Source organism: Eutrigla gurnardus (genome assembly GCF_963514095.1).
Source record: "Eutrigla gurnardus genome assembly, chromosome: 9".
Classification (NCBI taxonomy): domain Eukaryota; kingdom Metazoa; phylum Chordata; class Actinopteri; order Perciformes; family Triglidae; genus Eutrigla; species Eutrigla gurnardus.
In genome coordinates, this window is record NC_139923.1 from 29058893 (window position 1) to 29076599 (window position 17707).

General features: G+C 44.9%; 1 protein-coding gene across 4 annotated transcripts; it reads left to right on the top strand.

Moving 5' to 3' along the window:
* Window positions 1-852: 852 nt before the first annotated feature.
* On the top strand, window positions 853-16767 carry anln2 (anillin, actin binding protein 2). 4 transcript variants are annotated; one of them, XM_084018502.1, is made up of 23 exons: window positions 853-955; window positions 2077-2176; window positions 2956-3123; window positions 3453-3536; window positions 4034-4218; window positions 4329-4421; window positions 4874-4961; window positions 7171-7478; window positions 7561-7655; window positions 9907-10045; window positions 10147-10282; window positions 10987-11163; window positions 11623-11749; window positions 12029-12077; window positions 12510-12563; window positions 12645-12677; window positions 13270-13291; window positions 13362-13471; window positions 13734-13787; window positions 14608-14694; window positions 15027-15134; window positions 15228-15364; window positions 15859-16767. In XM_084018502.1, exons 2-23 carry the CDS (start codon window positions 2083-2085, stop codon window positions 16010-16012), a joined length of 2502 nt encoding a protein of 833 aa, XP_083874628.1. In that variant the 5' UTR covers window positions 853-955; window positions 2077-2082; the 3' UTR covers window positions 16013-16767. The 4 variants fall into 4 exon arrangements, with proteins under 4 accessions (XP_083874628.1, XP_083874629.1, XP_083874627.1 ...); XM_084018503.1 differs by having other exon boundaries at window positions 854-955; window positions 2069-2176; XM_084018501.1 differs by having other exon boundaries at window positions 870-955; window positions 2044-2176.
* The last annotated feature ends 940 nt before the right edge of the window (window positions 16768-17707 follow it).

Genomic DNA, 17707 nt, shown 5'->3' on the forward strand with positions numbered 1-17707 from the left:
TCACTACTTATCAATATGTGCATTGGTGATATAGTGGCTATAGCTGCCTTCCAAGCAGTTAACCTGGGTTCGAGTCCCAGCCAATGCATCCTGCTCTAAGATGTGTAACTTCAAGACCTCGTGGTCCTGTCCTGCACTTCATACACCTCAATATATAATAACGGATGAATACATATATAAATAGCTGTGACTAGAGACAACATTTTATTTATTTCACAGGACTTTATAAATAAAATGTATTAATATTTATTTATGTATTTCAGGATTTATTTCATAGACTTATTTGTTTATTTTACATCGTCTTACATTGTATTCTATATAAAACAGGCTTTATTCAAAGCTAAGCTTATTATGATTAATTACCTTTACACCATTGCTTACCATTACTACTTATACATTAAATTATTTATTGGAGATATTCATCAGCACTTTATACTTATTATATTAAATATATATATTCCTCATTGTCCATTGCCCTCATTGCTATTATATTACATTTTTATATTCTATATTAAGTCCTTGTGTTTTATTTTTTATTATGTGTATTTTTATTATGTATATTGTATACCTATTATGTATTGTCTTATTGCCTGCCAGGTCAAAAAATAATTTCAATGTACAGAATGGCGTTTTCGGAACAAAACACTGACTTTTGACTTCTAATGATGGAGTGGAATGTTGTTCTGCGTGTTTAATATAGTTAATACGGTAGAGGGCAATGCAACAGGAATAGTGGGTGTACTCCGATTACACTGGGTCTAATCTACCTGCGCCTCTTCGAGAGTATTTACGGTACTCCCTCCGGGCTGGACGCAGCACTGACGTCATCCGCGTCAGAAGACCCGCGGAAATTCAAAGTTGTAGGAGGAGACGAACCGAGAGTTTAAAACAACAAGTTGTTTCTTCTCCTCGTCAGTTGACCTGTTTTCACTCACAGACTGAAGTTTCCTCTCAGGTGAGACTTGAAGACGAACTCAACGTTTACTATCTTACGTATGCTAACAGCTGTTTTTCTGCTAAAGTTAGCTTGTCATTCTAAGCTAGGCTAGCTTTACGCCGGACACTTTTAGCTTGAAATTAGCTTACCGGAGACAGGTTCGCTAATGCTAACAAGCTAACGCTAGCTCTTGCAGCTCGTTTTTACTCTGAGATAGAAGAGTGATACGCCGTTTAACTATTCATTAAACGTAACTAACGCAGGGTTATCGCAGTTTTAACGTTAGCTGACTAGCTAGCACAAAAAAAAACAACGAATGTGTGTTACATTTAAAATGAGCCGATGTGAAACTGACTGGGGCGTTGTCACCTTTCAGCTGTTGCTGAAGCTTTATTTATCAGTGTTTCTCTGTGTGAAAACGTCTCAAAGCTAGCTTTAGTCATTTTAGCCAAATTATTTTAATGTCATACAAGCAGGGCCATATCTTGCCTTTTGAGGGACCCGTGCAAGATTCTGTTTGGGGGCCCCCTAATTTTGTCAAACTACTAATGGGAGGGGGGGGACTTCCAAACTTTTAAGATGATCGGTGGAGTTGCATCAATCCGTTACACTTCACTATCTGTGAAAACCGCTCTCAAAATCTCAAGATGACCCAAGCGAGTTAAACCTACAGAAAATAATTTTAAAAAAAGGTAGAAACAATGTGTCAATAATTGCAGATGCTGCATTTTCATTTAAAAAAATGTCTATACAAAGAATTATAACACCAAAAATAATAATGCATCAAAATCAGTGTTATCGATTATTGTGCAAATCAAAGATGTAATAACCACAAATATTCTACTTTGCACCTAATCTTTGGTAAATATTACGTATTATGTGTTTCCCCATTAAAAAATCAGGGGTTCTGATTTTCTTCCTCAAAGTAGTAAAAACAAACAGGTTGGGGGCCCCGTAGTGGCTGCTGGAGCCCTATGCACCCACCGAATAGTCCGCTTATAGCAAGAATACTGTTAGTCGGTTAGAGTTATACCCAACTGCTGCTCTCTCAATGTCGGCCCATCATAAACAGGGCTCTCCTTTTGATCTGGTCTGTGAGTAAATAACTACAACAACTGGCTGTCTTTTGAGGTCTGCAGCTCAGTATGGAAGCCGATGAGGAAAATGGTGCCAACGTCACCCTGAAACGACAGAGAGCACCTCTGTCTGATTCTGAAGACAACGTCTTCTCACCCTCAGGTTTGTTTCTGCCCTTTTTAACACAAATGTAAAGGGTCATTGCAGGAAATCCTGCTATGGTGTTCTGCTACAAATATGGATTACGTTTATATGATCAATATCCAGGGTTCATACAGGTGCTTGAAATCCTTGAAAACACTTGAATTTTAGTGTGATGTTTTTTGAAAAGTGCTTGGATGTAGAATAAAGGTCTTGAAATGTGTGTTCTATGATGACATCTATGATAGAACAGAGGAAAGAAGATCTCCATATTTGAGGGACTGAAAACAGCATTTTCTGACATTTCTTTATGAAAAATGACTTTTGATGATGAACAGATGATGAAAATAGTTGGTGATTATATTTCTGTGGATCTGTTAGTGGAATTAGTTTTCCTTTCATTTGTGGTCCTTCTGTAAAAAGCTGTCTCCAAACATCATGTTGGTTGTTTAGAGGACAATAACATCTCATTTAATGTGATGAACAAGTGACATCATAAGTAGACTGAATACTGACCATTGGATTGATACAAAGATGGAGTTTACCACAGCTGGAAGGGGCTGGAAAAGCATGGAAATGCTTGGAAAGTGCTTGAATCTGACCCTTGAGAAGGTGTAGGAACCCTGTATTTCATAGCTCTACTGTCTGCTACCACAGACTCTGTGTTGTACACTTCTGCCAGACAAAGGTAGAACTGTTCAGTGACCACTTTCACAAACGTACAGTCATCACATTCACTGCAGCGGTTGCACTTCTCCTCGTGACTTTGTCCTCGTGTGCATCTTTGTCTGATGTCTCAGAGGTCAATGATGGCCAGAAGCGGCGGCGTCTGGAGGCAGCTGGTCGGGAGAACAGGAGTCCTCAACCGTCCTCCTCCTCTGGGTGCTTGGAGCGGGAGATGAAGCCGGACACGCCGATGGTTCCTTCGGTCCGGTCCCGAGTCCAGCAGCTCACCCAGAGACGAGACGGTAATCACATTCACATTCAGTCCTGGAAATCTTCATATGAAAGTTAGTCAAAATATTACAGACTACAGTTCACAAACTTCTGCCCTATAAATGACTTTTAAAGTGACTTATTCAACAAAAACCTTCTTATGAAGGATTCCATGCATTAGAAATCTACCAGTGTCGACCCTAATTAACTGGAAACCAATGATGCCGTTTCATAGTTTTTACAGTCACGCTGTTCAATTACATTCCAATTATGTCATCACAAATAAGCCTCAGAGGGCTGGCTACACTTTGACAATTAAAAAGTGTGTGAGTTGTATAAATACTGTAGTTTGTTGTTTTAGGGGGCCCTCCTCTGGCCCAGCGCTGCCTGTCAGATCCTGGAGCTGAAACCCCTTCGGTCCTCATTCACGGACGGGGTCTCCTCGGTGAGAACGCAAATCAACACTCATTCACACGTCTTCACTGAATACAGTGTGTTGCTTTTCCACATTGAAACAACCCAGTTAAATTATCTGCTAAGTCCTGAATGAATCAAGTTTAGCAGAAAGGCTGAAATATGGCGTGATTGTGACAAAGGGATGGAAGTTAAGTTTAGAAATTTAAGAATTTCTGCAGAATTTGAATCTACAGATCTATTTTACTTGGTGAGAAAGCCACTTTAAAACAGCACTAGGTCTGAAGGCAAGCTTAGTTAAAAGTCTGCTCACTGAATTCTTGTGCAGATCGGGAGTTTATTAAATTCCCATCTGCATGCAGCCCACACTACTATTAATATAGTGAATATATTAGATTTTTATATTTCCATTAACCAGCAAGCAAAGTACAGTTTCTAATTTGTAAAAACCTTCTGCTAGTTGTAACCAGTTGTTACCATGAGCTGAGCAAAGACTGATTGAGAATCCCTGAATGTTTGTCCTCCCAGGTGAGGAAGAGTTTAATCATCGAATGGAGCGTTTTAAGGTGCCGCTCTTCCAGGCCGGTCCCAACCCCACACCGAGCCCCGGCAACCTGTCTCCGAGGACCCGGTCCAACTTTGTCTCTGCAATTCAGCAGAAACTCCACGGAGAAACAGCACCCAGCTCCAAGAAGGCTTCTGACATCCGCCAGGTGGGGTTTACTTACTGAGGTCAACCCCCACTCTAGCTGTACTGAGATATATTTACACACACACAGATGGATGAATTCTTCTTGATGTCTGATGTGGTTTCCCTGATCAGGAGCGTGAGAAGGAGATGAGCCAGGTGACGTTCCAGCCCATCAGTGAGAATGCCTGGCTGAAGAGGAGCAGCTCTGACCCCTCCTTGTCCCAGGTGGGTCCAGGCGATCCAGGTTCCTTTAGTGTCACACTTCTACCACACTGAACTCCATGTGATGTTTGAGATGTTCTTACACACCGTCAGCAGGGATGGACCCCCTCATCTACCTCCTCCTGGGTTCCTAGATCCAGAGGGAGACTTCATTGGCCCCCTATACATCCCTGGGACGTGAGTCTGGGACCAAATAACCTCTTCTCTTCCTGGTTTGATACATGGCCAACACTTGGTGCCAGCAGAATGGGCCATAAGGATTTATTTGTCCCTTCAGAAGAAGGAAGTGTGCACCTATTTAAGTCGGTGTGGTTTTAGGGATACGGGTTGTCTTTCCTCCTCTTCACGCACAGCAGCCGACCTTCACTCTCCACTTCTTATAGACGGTCTGAAATCAGAGTGATAACTGAGTCCATTCACACTGACAGACATCACTCTGCTGTCGTTGCTTCCAGCAGATGGAAGGTGAAGCTGAGATGAAAGACGGCAGCTTCACCGAAGCTCCTTCATCCAGCGCGGCGAAGCCGGCGTCGGACAGCACAGGTGAGACTTCTGACATCACACGACTTTCCCTCCCAGAGTCCTTAGTGATGAAAGAAACACATTCAGGAGACCATTATATATGCAGTAGCAGTAGTTCAGCCCTCCTTTTAACCTGGTTTAACAGTAACTGCAGCAAGTATGAAGAGAGTTCCTACACATTTCTTACGTTCAGTCAGATTCTCCATCGATGTCTCCGTTGTTGCTGTTATTGGCACACTATCAGTGTCTCACTCTGGATTTTAAATGGCTTCTTTACATGAATGAATGGAGGTGCTCAGATTGATCAGGCCGACCAGAAGAGCTGGTTCTGTATTTCAGGACTCACCTGCTATTGAATGCCATGTTTGATCGTCTTTATGCTCTATATATGGTTAATATTTCCACATATTTGAACCTAACCTTGGTTGCAGAAGCTTAAGCAAAGCTACATGACAATACGTTTGGAAATGTGGAATTGTCCTCTACTTGTCAGGAGCGCCGCCTGTTGTTAGGGTAGTTTGATTTATGTTTTTCCCGCCCTATTCTGCGTCTGATTGGCTTGTACTTGTTGTCGACGGTTGGTCGGGTCAAAGATTTAATCTGTAAGGGTGCCAGCCGTCTTTTATAGAGCTCTCATATAACATAACGTCCTGATTATGGCAGAACATGTTTTTTAAAATGATGGAGTAGAATAAGAGACCTTCTTTGCCGGTTTGAATTGTGAAGCGGTGCCATAATTCTACTCGATTTATCCTTTATGTTGATATGACGTTCTGATCTACTGCTTCAAATGGAGCTCTTCATCACACGATGAAGCTGCCATTGATCCGAGATCAGAGCTCCCTTTATTAGTGAATAGTAAGAATCGTCGGTACCTGCTCTAAACTACATAACATCTGGATCTTTGGTCTCCTAGTGTTGAGATGTGAGAACACTTCTTTAACAGATGAAAAGGCCCCCGGTGACTCTGAAGCACCTGCAGAGCTTCACCAGGAGGATGAAGGCTGGGGACGGGTAGGAAAGGATGCAGAGCAGCGGGGGGGCTGCAAACCTCACACCCAGACTGTACTGACGTTGTCCTTTAGCGAGGAACAGAGTTTTTCCAAAGCACCGTTCGGTGACGTGCCGACAGCCGACGAGCAAAGCTGGCTGGAATCGTCCCGTGCAGAGCAGTCGGACACGAAGGAGACGGTCTCCATAGCAACCGAACCAGGCGTGTCTGAGGTGTTGTCGTTTGAAGAAATCGCTGGTCCCTCATGCAGCGGAGAGGGGATGGAGCTCTCAACGGAGGAGGAGTTCAGGTCGTGGAGATATCCTCAAGACGAAGAGGAGGAGGAGGAAGATGTTGGTGTTCAAGAGGAGGAAACGGAGATGGAATCATCCAGAGTGGAAAAAGAGAAGCGAGACAGCGAGATTAGCAACTCCTCTGAATGGCAGCAAGGTGAGAAACGTAGACCCGAAGAGGACCGGGACCAGTCGGGAACCTGTGTAGACCAAAGTGAGTCGGACGGAGACCAGGAGAACATGGAGGCATGGGAAGAGTTTGATAAGGGGACAGCTACAGAAGAAAGAGGATTTAATGTCGAGAGTCAAAATGACATCCAGACGGTGACTATAAAAGAAGAGGTGGCTCTAGAATCGAAAGTGAAGCTAACGGAGGCTTCGTCACGGGCGGATGTTGCTCAGACATCGCTGGAACCAAATATGAATGATGGAGCTGAAAGGCAGAGAGGCGTAGATGGGCCGGCAGGTGAAGCTCACAAGGCGGAGGGTGGAGGTGGAGAAAGCTCAAAGAAAGTCACCTTTCTCCTGGAGCCTGAGCTGATCAAAGCCTACACCCTGTCTGAGGCCAGGACCTCCATGGAGTCCAGACCAGAGACCAGTCTGTCAGGTGAGGACCGGGAGAAAAAGGTGAAGACGTGGAACCACTCGGGTGACGTAGATTGTTGGAAACACAGGCTTCACTGACCACTAGACTGCTTTCTAGATCACGGGGTGGTGGAGGTTTACGTGAAGGTGAATCTATTCTTTTATTAGCTTGTGTTGGTGAAATATTTATCTCAAGTAGAGAGACGTCTAATGAGCCTCCGTCCCACTGTTGGTATTCCATAGAATAAATGTGACTGGGTATATAAACCTGAAACCAGATGGATGCTGCCCTTCTGTCATGGGCTTTATTGTTGAAAGTGTCCTTTGACTTGTGACAGAAAGAAATGATTTCTCTCCACAGAAGCCGAGCTGAGCTCTCATGATGAAACCAACACGGCTGAGATAATCGACCAGATGTTCGAGGAGGTGCTGGAATATGCCGGAAGGATGGAGGAGGAGGAGGAGAGGCGGGAGGATGAAGACACTGAGGACCACGACAGTGGCATCGGTGTTTTCTCCGGAGACAAAGATAAGATGGACACGGAGTCGGAGAAGGAGAAGAGTGAAGAAGAAGAGTCCAAAGAAGAGCGTGATGAGCTGCTGACTTTCCCTCCCAGCGGCATCCTGTCTCCCCTCAGCAAGTCGGTGGAGGCGGTGGTCACCCCTCTGGTGAGACGTTCATCACGCTGAGATGTCGGTATCCATTCACAGCCTGGAAAAAAAGATTTAATCCTCCGTATTCCACCAACAGAGACTGGCAGCGAGCCTGGAGTCCAATCCTGCCTCTCTGCTCATGACTCCAGAAGAGACCGCCACGCCTGCTGCTGAATCTGCTCCTCTGTACAGGTAACACCAGCATCCGCATTTTAAAATACAGTCGGAGCATATCTGTTACCTCCACACACCTGCTCTCTGCTTGTATAGAAGTCTATGAGAAAATGGTCCTACTTCTCTCTGCTGGCCACCAGGGGGCGACTCCTCTCTGGTTGTATAGAAGTCTATGAGAAAATGGTCCTACTTCTCTCTGCTGGCCACCAGGGGGCGACTCCTCTCTGGTTGTATAGAAGTCTATGAGAAAATGGTCCTACTTCTCTCTGCTGGCCACCAGGGGGCGACTCCTCTCTGCTTGTATCAGAGCTGCAAACTTGTCGCTTTTCGGCGACAATCGCCGTTTTCTTGGTCAATTTGGTCATTCACGTGGATCGTGTAGAACCGGAGAGTTTTCTTTTGGGGGGGGGGGGGGGGGTCCAGAATTGCGAACAATTATTGGCTCATTCTTATTGTTGTGTTTTCTGTGCAGTTATGTCATTTGTGTAGTTTATTTTTTATTTTTGTGTATGTTAATCCAGAGCTAAAATCCCGCAAGTAATATTCATTGAGAACCGTTCGAGGTTCAGCAGCCCAATGGTGTAGTTCCTCTTTAAGAGATGGGTGAATGTGGGTCCATGTGACCGGTGTTTACTCCGTGAAAAGGAAGCGCAAGAGTAGTTTCTTTGTACTGACTTTCAACCCGGTATGCAGCCACTTGGCAAGCTCTTCTTGTTTTCTTGTGTGCTTTCATGTTGTACGCTTCATGTTGTCTGCTAACGCTATGCTGTATCGTCGCTCTGTGTTTTGTCCGCTCCCCTGTATTGTACGTTAAAGCAAACGCGATAACGCTATGCTCCGGTAGATCCAAGCAGTTAAGTTACTGACAATAGAAGTTAAAAGTTAATGAAATGGTGAAGCTGTGGCACATAAAGATAATATTTGGATTTATAACGTTGTTGTTCCATCCGTGTTTATCCATACTTGTTTGTTTAGTTTTGATGAGTGAATCACGGGGACCGGCACTTGACGTGGGGGCTGCACTTCCTGGTTTGCCGCGGGGCATCATGGGAGCTGTAGTTTTTGTTCACGGAGAAAGGTTGAATGCACTTTTGCATGGTTTTTCGTTATTGAACAATAATAATTGACATTTCTCTGGGCCAATCGGAATCTCAGCACTTGCTTCAGAATCTTTCTTATAATTGACATTTCTCTGAGCCAATCGGAATCTTGAAGCACACAGCGCCAACTGAGCTCGCCATTGGATGAGACGGTCGCCTGGCTACCGCGCAAATCCCTCAATGACAATGATTTTTGAGAAAGTATGCTGAGTTTTGTTAAGTCACGCTCAGACTAGTGTCATTTGCATAGTACCATCAAAAAAAAAATCCCCCCGTGACACTGTCACCTTTTTTCCTCTGAGGAGTTTGCAGGTCTGTTGTATAGAAGTCTATGAGAAAATGGTACTACCTCTCTCTGCTGGCCACCAGGGGGCGACTCCTCTCTGCTTCTATAGAAGTCTAAGAGAAAATGGTCCTACTTCTCTCTGCTGGCCACCAGGGGGCGACTCCTCTCTGGTTGTATAGAAGTCTATGAGAAAATGGTCCTACTTCTCTCTGCTGGCCACCAGGGGGCGACTCCTCTCTGGTTGTATAGAAGTCTATGAGAAAATGGTCCTACTTCTCTCTGCTGGCCACCAGGGGGCGACTCCTCTCTGCTTCTATAGAAGTCTAAGAGAAAATGGTCCTACTTCTCTCTGCTGGCCACCAGGGGGCGACTCCTCTCTGGTTGTATAGAAGTCTATGAGAAAATGGTCCTACTTCTCTCTGCTGGCCACCAGGGGGCGACTCCTCTCTGGTTGTATAGAAGTCTATGAGAAAATGGTCCTACTTCTCTCTTGATGTATTATCTCAGTAAACATTGTAAACATGAGTTTATGGTCTCAGTCTCTAGTTTCAAGTCTTCTTCAATCCAGCATGATGTTCATTTAGTACATTATGGTCCATTTAGAGTCCACCAGACCAGAAAGCAGGGGATGCTTTAGGGGGCGGGGCTTACCTGCTGATTGACAGGTCCATTTAGAGTCCACCAGACCAGATTCATGTGTTGATCGGACCAACTCTATGCAACATTGAAAGCATTGATATATAGATGCACTAGAGAACCTTTTAAATGAAGTTTTCTATTTGACACTGTGACATCATCATATCTGTTCCTTAAAGGCTGCATCGTCTACTAACATGCAGTTGTATGAGTGTGTGTTGTCATGTGTGTGTAATGTGGTTTACAGCATCGACGCCTACCGCACACAACGGCAGAGCAAGCTGCCAACCATCCAGAGTGTCACTCCGGCTGTGAAGAGGCGAGCTCCAGAGAAGACTCGCCCTCCTCCTCCTCCAGCCTGCATCAACACCAAGGAGAAGATCATGGTCCGTTTCTCTAGACTAACCCCTTGACTTACTAACTGCTGATTGAATTGAAGCCAGTACTGGTGAGTAACGCATCCCCAACCCTGCACGCTGTCTCTCAGGCTCTGAATGAAGAAGCAGGGAAGCTGCAGACTGTGATCAACCAGACCCTGCAGGCCCTGAGCTGCTGTACCGACGAGGACCACGGCCGGGGCTCTCTGGAGGAGGCCGAGGCCGAGAAGCTCCTGCTGGTCTCCTGTACGTACCACAGTCACATCCTCATGGTCTTACATACAGTTGATACAATAATAGTTGGTGATTATATTTCTGTGGATCTGTTAGTGGAATTAGTTTTCCTTTCATTTGTGGTCCTTCTGTAAAAAGCTGTCTCCAAACATCATGTTGGTTGTTTAGAGGACAATAACATCTCATTTAATGTGATGAACAAGTGACAGAATAAGTAGACTGAATACTGACCATTGGATTGATACAAATATGGAGTTTACCACAGCTGGAAGGGGCTGGAAAAGCATGGAAATGCACCTTGAAATGCTTGGAAAGTACTTGAATGTGACTTAAGGGAAGGTGGAGGAACCCTGAATAATATAACGAGTATTAATAACAAAATATGCATTATACATGCATGTCTTTTTACTCCTCTTTATACTTTACTATAAACAATCAATGAGCTTTTTCCTAAATTATGCACATTTCAAGGTTTTCTTCTATCAATATCTCTTCATTTGTGAATATATTTACATCTAACCGCGTCTCATTTGACTTTTGCTTTACATGAAGACATTTCCACAATCATTTGATGCATAAATGGTCACCAGAGTGCAGTATATTGATACAATAAATGTACTACAATATGTCATGTATTACATGTAACGGTATACATTTATACCTTTAGTTTTTAGTGTATATTTCTAATTCTCCGTGTGGTTTCACGTGTGTTCCAGGTGAGAAACGCTCCGCCCTGCTGGCTGAGGTGGTCAGACTGAGGGAGGACAGGAACTCTGAGTCGGGAGAGGACCAGGACTACGTTTCCCAGCAGGCCTGCAGAGGCACCGTCAGCATCACAAACATCCAGCTGCCTCTCAAGGTGGAATTCGTCTGCTCCTCCCACAACCGCACAGGTAGCCATTAAAACATGTTCATCTCCACATGTTTAACATTATTACACCACGGTGTATCGGGGCCCCTATAGGACAAGAGCAGAGAGAGGGGAAACGTCACAAATCTGATCACGATGCTAACCACCGGCATCCCAACGTGTGACGCCGCCTCGTTATGGTCCTTAGGGTGATGATGTTGATGGCTATTGTTGCTTTTATTCATATGAGGCCATGTTGTCATCTTGTGGGTGTTTATTGATCAGGCGGTTGGGCTAACATGCTAGCGGTAGCTTTCACTTGTTGTCGTAGCAACAGCAAATATCCAGTGTTAGCGGAACTTTTTCTTTTGTGAATATTGCCCTGATACGCCGTTGTATTATTCTAATAATGCATTTGTGTGATTTAAAGAGTCATAATTCAGGGCTTAATTAACACTAATGCAGAGGTTTGAAGGACTGAGTGTTCTCTGTAACGCTTCAGGTCGGCCGAGCCACTACTTCTTCGTCCTGATTCGCTACGGGCCGTGTAACATCGTTGCCACGCCGCTCGCCACCGCTGCTGATGCTCAGAACGGAGACACCATCTCCTTCCCCACCGCCGTCACTCTGTAAGTTCATTTTATTTCATCGTTCATTTAACGAGACAACACGTACAACATCGCCTCAAATACTGTGACGTATATCAGACGTCTAGCTTTCAGGATGTTTTCACTGAAATCCTCTGGAATTTAAACCCTAATTCAAGTCTTCCTGGTTTTTTTTCTTCATCATTACATACCTTTCACTGTACTGAGGTTTATATTTAGTTAACGAGTGATGACTGACGATGCCGTATCGAGGCGATCTTTCAGATTATCACATGTCATTATTTTGTCTCTGTGTTTCAGGACCGATATCCGCTCATCCTTTGAGATCGATGTTGAGGTCTACAGCCTGGTGAGACGAAACATTTTCACGAGCATTTCTTTGTTACGTATTCATTCAAATAGTGATTTAAATCTAATTAATACAGTAGCTTCTCTCCAGTCGTTCTGCCTAATTTTAAGATTCACATCTATATGTTTACTGTTCTTCATCACCTTGATGTTCCATAACACTGATAGTGGTAGACGTCGTTGGCTGATGGTGTTAGAGATGTCTTTTTTTATTAACTACATATTGTAGCTAATTTGTTGTCTTTTTATGTTCCTCTGGTAAACAGCGATGCTGTGTATGTGTGTGCTTTTATTGTGAAAGGAAAGGAGCTGTATGTCATGAGCTCATTTTATTTTTGTGGCTGCCGTCTGTGTTCTGATCAACTTCTATGTAACAGGATGTTTGGTTAGTGTCGTGGTGGATTTATAATGTGCTTGCTTCTGTGTGATCCAGTCCCACACTGCAGGTAGCGCCGGCAGCTCGGACCGGACCGCCACCAAGTCTCGGGTAAGCCGGCGAGTCACGTGACGGGTTGTGTTTTTATTCAGTGGCGGTGGTTTAACTGGTTTCTGTCTTTCACATGAACAGGTGACACCAAGAAAGCTTCTGAACACGCTCACGGTGAGGCTCCGGCTTTAACTTCTTACCCAGATATTACACAGGGTTGTACGGTGCTGGAAATCCTTGAAAACACTTGAATGTTAGTGTGGTGTTTTCGAGGTTTGAAAAGGTCTTGGATGTAGACTAAAGGTCTATAAATGTGTGTTGTATGTGATGACATCTATGATAGAACAGAGAAAAGAAGATCTCCATATCTGAGGGACTGAAAACAGCATTTTCTGACATTTCTTTATGAAAAATGCCTTTTGATGATGAACAGATGATGAAAATAGTTGGTGATTATATTTCTGTGGATCTGTTAGTGGAATTAGTTTTCCTTTCATTTGTGGTCCTTCTGTAAAAAGCTGTCTCCAAACATCATGTTGGTTGTTTAGAGGACAATAACATCTCATTTAATGTGATGAACAAGTGACAGAATAAGTAGACTGAATACTGACCATTGGATTGATACAAAGATGGAGTTTACCACAGCTGGAAGGGGCTGGAAAAGCATGGAAATGTACCTGGAAGTGCTTGATTGTGACTTTGAAGGTGTAGGGACCCTGATTCCAGTTCCCCCTCAAACCTGAAGCTCTCTTTCTGTTTCCCACAGAGGTCCAGCAACAGTCTGACGGGTGAGTTTGTCGTAGCAGACGTTTCCTCGTGAAAACGTTCTGGTGAATAAATATAATAATTCTGTTTCAGCCGCTGCTCTTCCTGCCGTCAACACTCGCCGCTCCAGCAGCTTCTGTCTGGTCGGCTCCCATCAGATCACACTGGGCTCGCTGGGACACGGCCGCTTCCCTCTGGACAAGGTCATCCACATGATGTATTATTACTTATTGATTGGAGGTCGTGTTCCTGTGATAATCAGTTGCGTTAAAATAACATTTCATAAACGCTGTTTGATGGATGTAAGTTCAGACGTGTGAATGTAGTTTTTGTGGTAAATGAAAGGACTCCACGTCATGGTGTTTTAATGCTCCACCCGTTTGGTGCTTTCATCATCCAATCACACTGTTTCCTCACTGGTGATGTCACGTGTCCCCCCCCCCTCCTCTTTCTTCCTCCACTCAGATGAAACTTGAAAGCAAAATCAGGAGGCTGCTGGGAGATGAATTTCAGGAAAAGGTTACACTTTTTTCACTTTCACCACTTTGTATCTCACCGTTCCCCTCTGAGCACTGACCTCCTCCTCCTCTCCTCCTCCTCCTCAATATACTCTCGTATCCTCCTCCTCCTCCTCTCCCCTCAACATCTCTCTCATGCCGATGTGAGACCTGCTTTATAGCGTGTTAATGAGGACTCGGAGAGCTGGTGGAGTCAAGGAAACAAACGTAGCTGGCCTCTGACCGTGAACCTCCACCTCTCCTCATCTCCTCCTCCTCTCTCCTCGTCTCCTCCTTCTCTCTCCTCGTCCCCTCCACCTCTCTCCTCATCTCCTCTCTCCTCGTCTCCTCCTTCTCTCTCCTCGTCCCCTCCACCTCTCTCCTTGTCCCCTCCTCCTCTCTCCTCATCTCCTCCACCTCTCTCCTCGTCCCCTCCTTCTCTCTCCTCGTCCCCTCCACCTCTCTCCTCATCTCCTCTCTCCTCGTCTCCTCCTTCTCTCTCCTCGTCCCCTCCACCTCTCTCCTTGTCCTCTCCTCATCTCCTCCACCTCTCTCCTCGTCCCCTCCACCTCTCTCCTCGTCTCCTCCTTCTCGCCTTCTCATCTCCTCCTTCTCGTCTCCTCCTTCTCTCTCCTCGTCTCCTCCTTCTCGTCTCCTCCTCTCTCCGTCTGTTCACGAACTGTCTTCTTTATCGTCTGATCTCTAAATCTAAGCCATGATAACAGAATCACTGAACTCTCTTGAACCTTCTTCTCTTTCCTCCAACGTTTGAACATCTTGTTTTACCTCCATCCCGGTTTAACAGCGCCTCCTTCCTCCTCCTCCTCCTCCTCCTCCTCCAGGTGCCATTCCTCTCGCCACTAGAGGGCAGCATCTACCTGCGACTGGACAGCCAGAGTCACTCTGACGTCCAGCACCGAGGCTTCCTGGTCAGTCGCTCCTGTATTCATCACAACGTCTGAACATGACGGTGCTTTTAGCGCTGTGGGCGGGGCCAGAGAGGGTTTATCAGGGACGTGAAACATCTGCTGGTTCAAATCATCTTATATTAGCTTGATTGTTTTTCACTAAAGTCAGATGACGTGTGTCGCGGTTCCTGGATGGTTTAGATCCATTTGAAGGGTTTTAATCATATTTTGATGATTATCAGAATAATATTGTGACACATGAACGTTTTTTCTTCTTTTTTTACTGCGTTTTAGCCACGTTTGATTTCATGACACTCTTCTTTATATATATGTATGTATATGTATTTTCCCAGACGATGTTTGAGTTGATCAGTGGATACGGCGTTTGGCACCGCCGGTACTTTCTCCTAGAGGGATGCACCATGACCTACTGGAACCACCCCAACGACCGGGAAACTAAGGTACCAGTCTGAACATGTGATCTATGGTGTGTTTGAGTCTCCACGTTACTTTGAACGCCTCTCACCATGCCCCCCCCCCCACCCCTCCTCCAGGAAGCAGAGGGCAGCATGTCTCTGTCCAGCACCCCCAGTCAGAGTGTCAGGCCTGTGAAGAGAGACTCCTGTGCTCGACCTTTCACCTTTGAGCTGGTCAGCAACATCTCCCAGCAGCAGCCGGACGCCGGCACCAAGTAAGACGACGCCAGAGGCCTTCTTACTGTTCTGATCCTGATTAAAGATCAACAGCCTGCTCTCATATTTCATAAGCAGGGTTGGTACAGGTGCTGGAAATCCTTCAAAACACTTGTCTTTTAGTGTTTTCAAGGTTTGGAAAGTGCTTGGATGTAGACTAAAGGTCTTGAAATGTGTGTTGTATGTGATGACATCTATGATAGAACAGAGGAAAGAAGATCTCCATATCTGAGGGACTGAAAACAGCATTTTCTGACATTTCTTTATGAAAAATGACTTTTGATGATGAACAGATGATGAAAATAGTTGGTGATTATATTTCTGTGGATCTGTTAGTGGAATTAGTTTTCCTTTCATTTGTGGTCCTTCTGTAAAAAGCTGTCTCCAAACATCATGTTGGTTGTTTAGAGGACAATAACATCTCATTTAATGTGATGAACAAGTGACAGAATAAGTAGACTGAATACTGATGGTGGTGGTTGTTGTTGTTCAGGCGCTGGTTTTCGGCCGACACCAAACAGGAGCGTCTGGACTGGATGGAGAAACTCAATCAGGCTCTGCTGGACCATCACACCTGGGAGAGGACGTCGGAGACGGAGCACCCGGGGGTGTCGGGCAGCGGGAACCTGAGGGAGAGCATCCTGTAGCCCCGCCCCCCAGCTCACATTCACTTCCTTTTAATCACGTGTTGAGATTCTCTGAGCTGCAGGTTTGAAAAGGAAAACCTGATGTTTGTATATCTTTACTATATTTTCTTTTCTTTTTTTAATCTGAATCCAATCCTTAATGTTGGTTTTCACTTTTATGTGTTACGGTTGCCGTTTGAATATTATTTGTTTTATTATTTTCTTGTTTTATTTTTCTGTGGCAATAAGCTGCTTTAGCCTTTTGTTGGGCGATGATGATTCGGTCACTTTCTGATGGCTGAGGTGTAGCTCTAATCTTTGAGAGCATTTACGGATGTATTTACTCCTAATGTGTGTTTTTTTGTTTTGTTTTTTTGAAATGGAAGGATAAACAGATTTATATAGAAACACTAATACATTTTGAAGGAGGGTGATAAATTAATGTAGATGAGAATGTATTTGAATGGGAGATGAATAATTAGAGTGGAGAGCTGCATCAGTGGGATGGGATGAATGAAATGAAGTGTGTCTCCAGCGTTCAGACTCTTAAATACATCTACATATTATTATTATTATCTAATTATCCCATGTTGTGTGTGATGAGAGAACCAGAATGAATGTAGTCAGATCTGTCTGTTCTTCTACATGTCGGTCCGTCTTGTTCCTGATCGTGTTATTGATCGTGTTGATCATGTGAACTCTCATTCTTTGCACTTAACTGGAGATATCTGCACAATAAAATGGATTTAAATGGAGACGAAACACCGTTCATGTTGTTGGATGTGACCGTGAACCCAGCCTCGGGTTGTCATGGCAACGTTTAGGATCAACCGTGTGTGCGCTCGTCTCCATCAGATGATCCCAGACCAGCAGACCCTGGTCTTGGTGGTGTGTTCAGGGTCTTCCTCTACGGACAGCGGCGTGCAGGACTGTAGGCGTGGCTGCTGTACCGTACGGCGCCGGGGAGAGTCTGGCAAAGACAGGAAGGCAGCTCAGGTCAGGAATGTCAAACAGGAAGTGGTCTAGAATTAGACTTCCTGTTCATCCGGCAGCTCCTCTGGGTGTTATGGAGCTCAAGGTGATTCCAACAATGGGTGGGGGGAGGGGTAACGCTGGCACTTACAGCATGAGAATACCCAGAATGCTGCGGGGCTGAATGTGTCACTTTCTTGCTGTCGAAGGGAAAAATGAAATGTTTCTTGAGGATACAGATTTATCCATTTAAATGAGATGAGCTGAAGATCCCTAAAGCTGCATCCTCTCTGCTGGCCACCAGGGGGCGACTCCTCTCTGGTTGTATAGAAGTCTATGAGAAAATGGTCCTACTTCTCTCTGCTGGCCACCAGGGGGCGACTCCTCTCTGGTTGTATAGAAGTCTATGAGAAAATGGTCCTACTTCTCTCTGCTGGCCACCAGGGGGCGACTCCTCTCTGGTTGTATAGAAGTCTATGAGAAAATGGTCCTACTTCTCTCTGCTGGCCACCAGGGGGCGACTCCTCTCTGGTTGTATAGAAGTCTATGAGAAAATGGTCCTACTTCTCTCTGCTGGCCACCAGGGGGCGGCTCCTCTCTGGTTGTATAGAAGTCTATGAGAAAATGGTCCTACTTCTCCCTGCTGGCCACCAGGGGGCGACTCCTCTCTGGTTGTATAGAAGTCTATGAGAAAATGGTCCTACTTCTCTCTGCTGGCCACCAGGGGGCGACTCCTCTCTGGTT

Bases quoted from the DNA above. Each gene is read 5' to 3' on its own strand.
- anln2 (XM_084018502.1), top strand. From the start codon at position 2,083: ATGGAAGCCGATGAGGAAAATGGTGCCAACGTCACCCTGAAACGACAG. The intron at 3,537-4,033 runs GTGAGAACGCAA...TTGTCCTCCCAG, and splicing joins TCACGGACGGGGTCTCCTCG to GTGAGGAAGAGTTTAATCAT. The intron at 15,135-15,227 runs GTACCAGTCTGA...CCCCTCCTCCAG, and splicing joins CCAACGACCGGGAAACTAAG to GAAGCAGAGGGCAGCATGTC.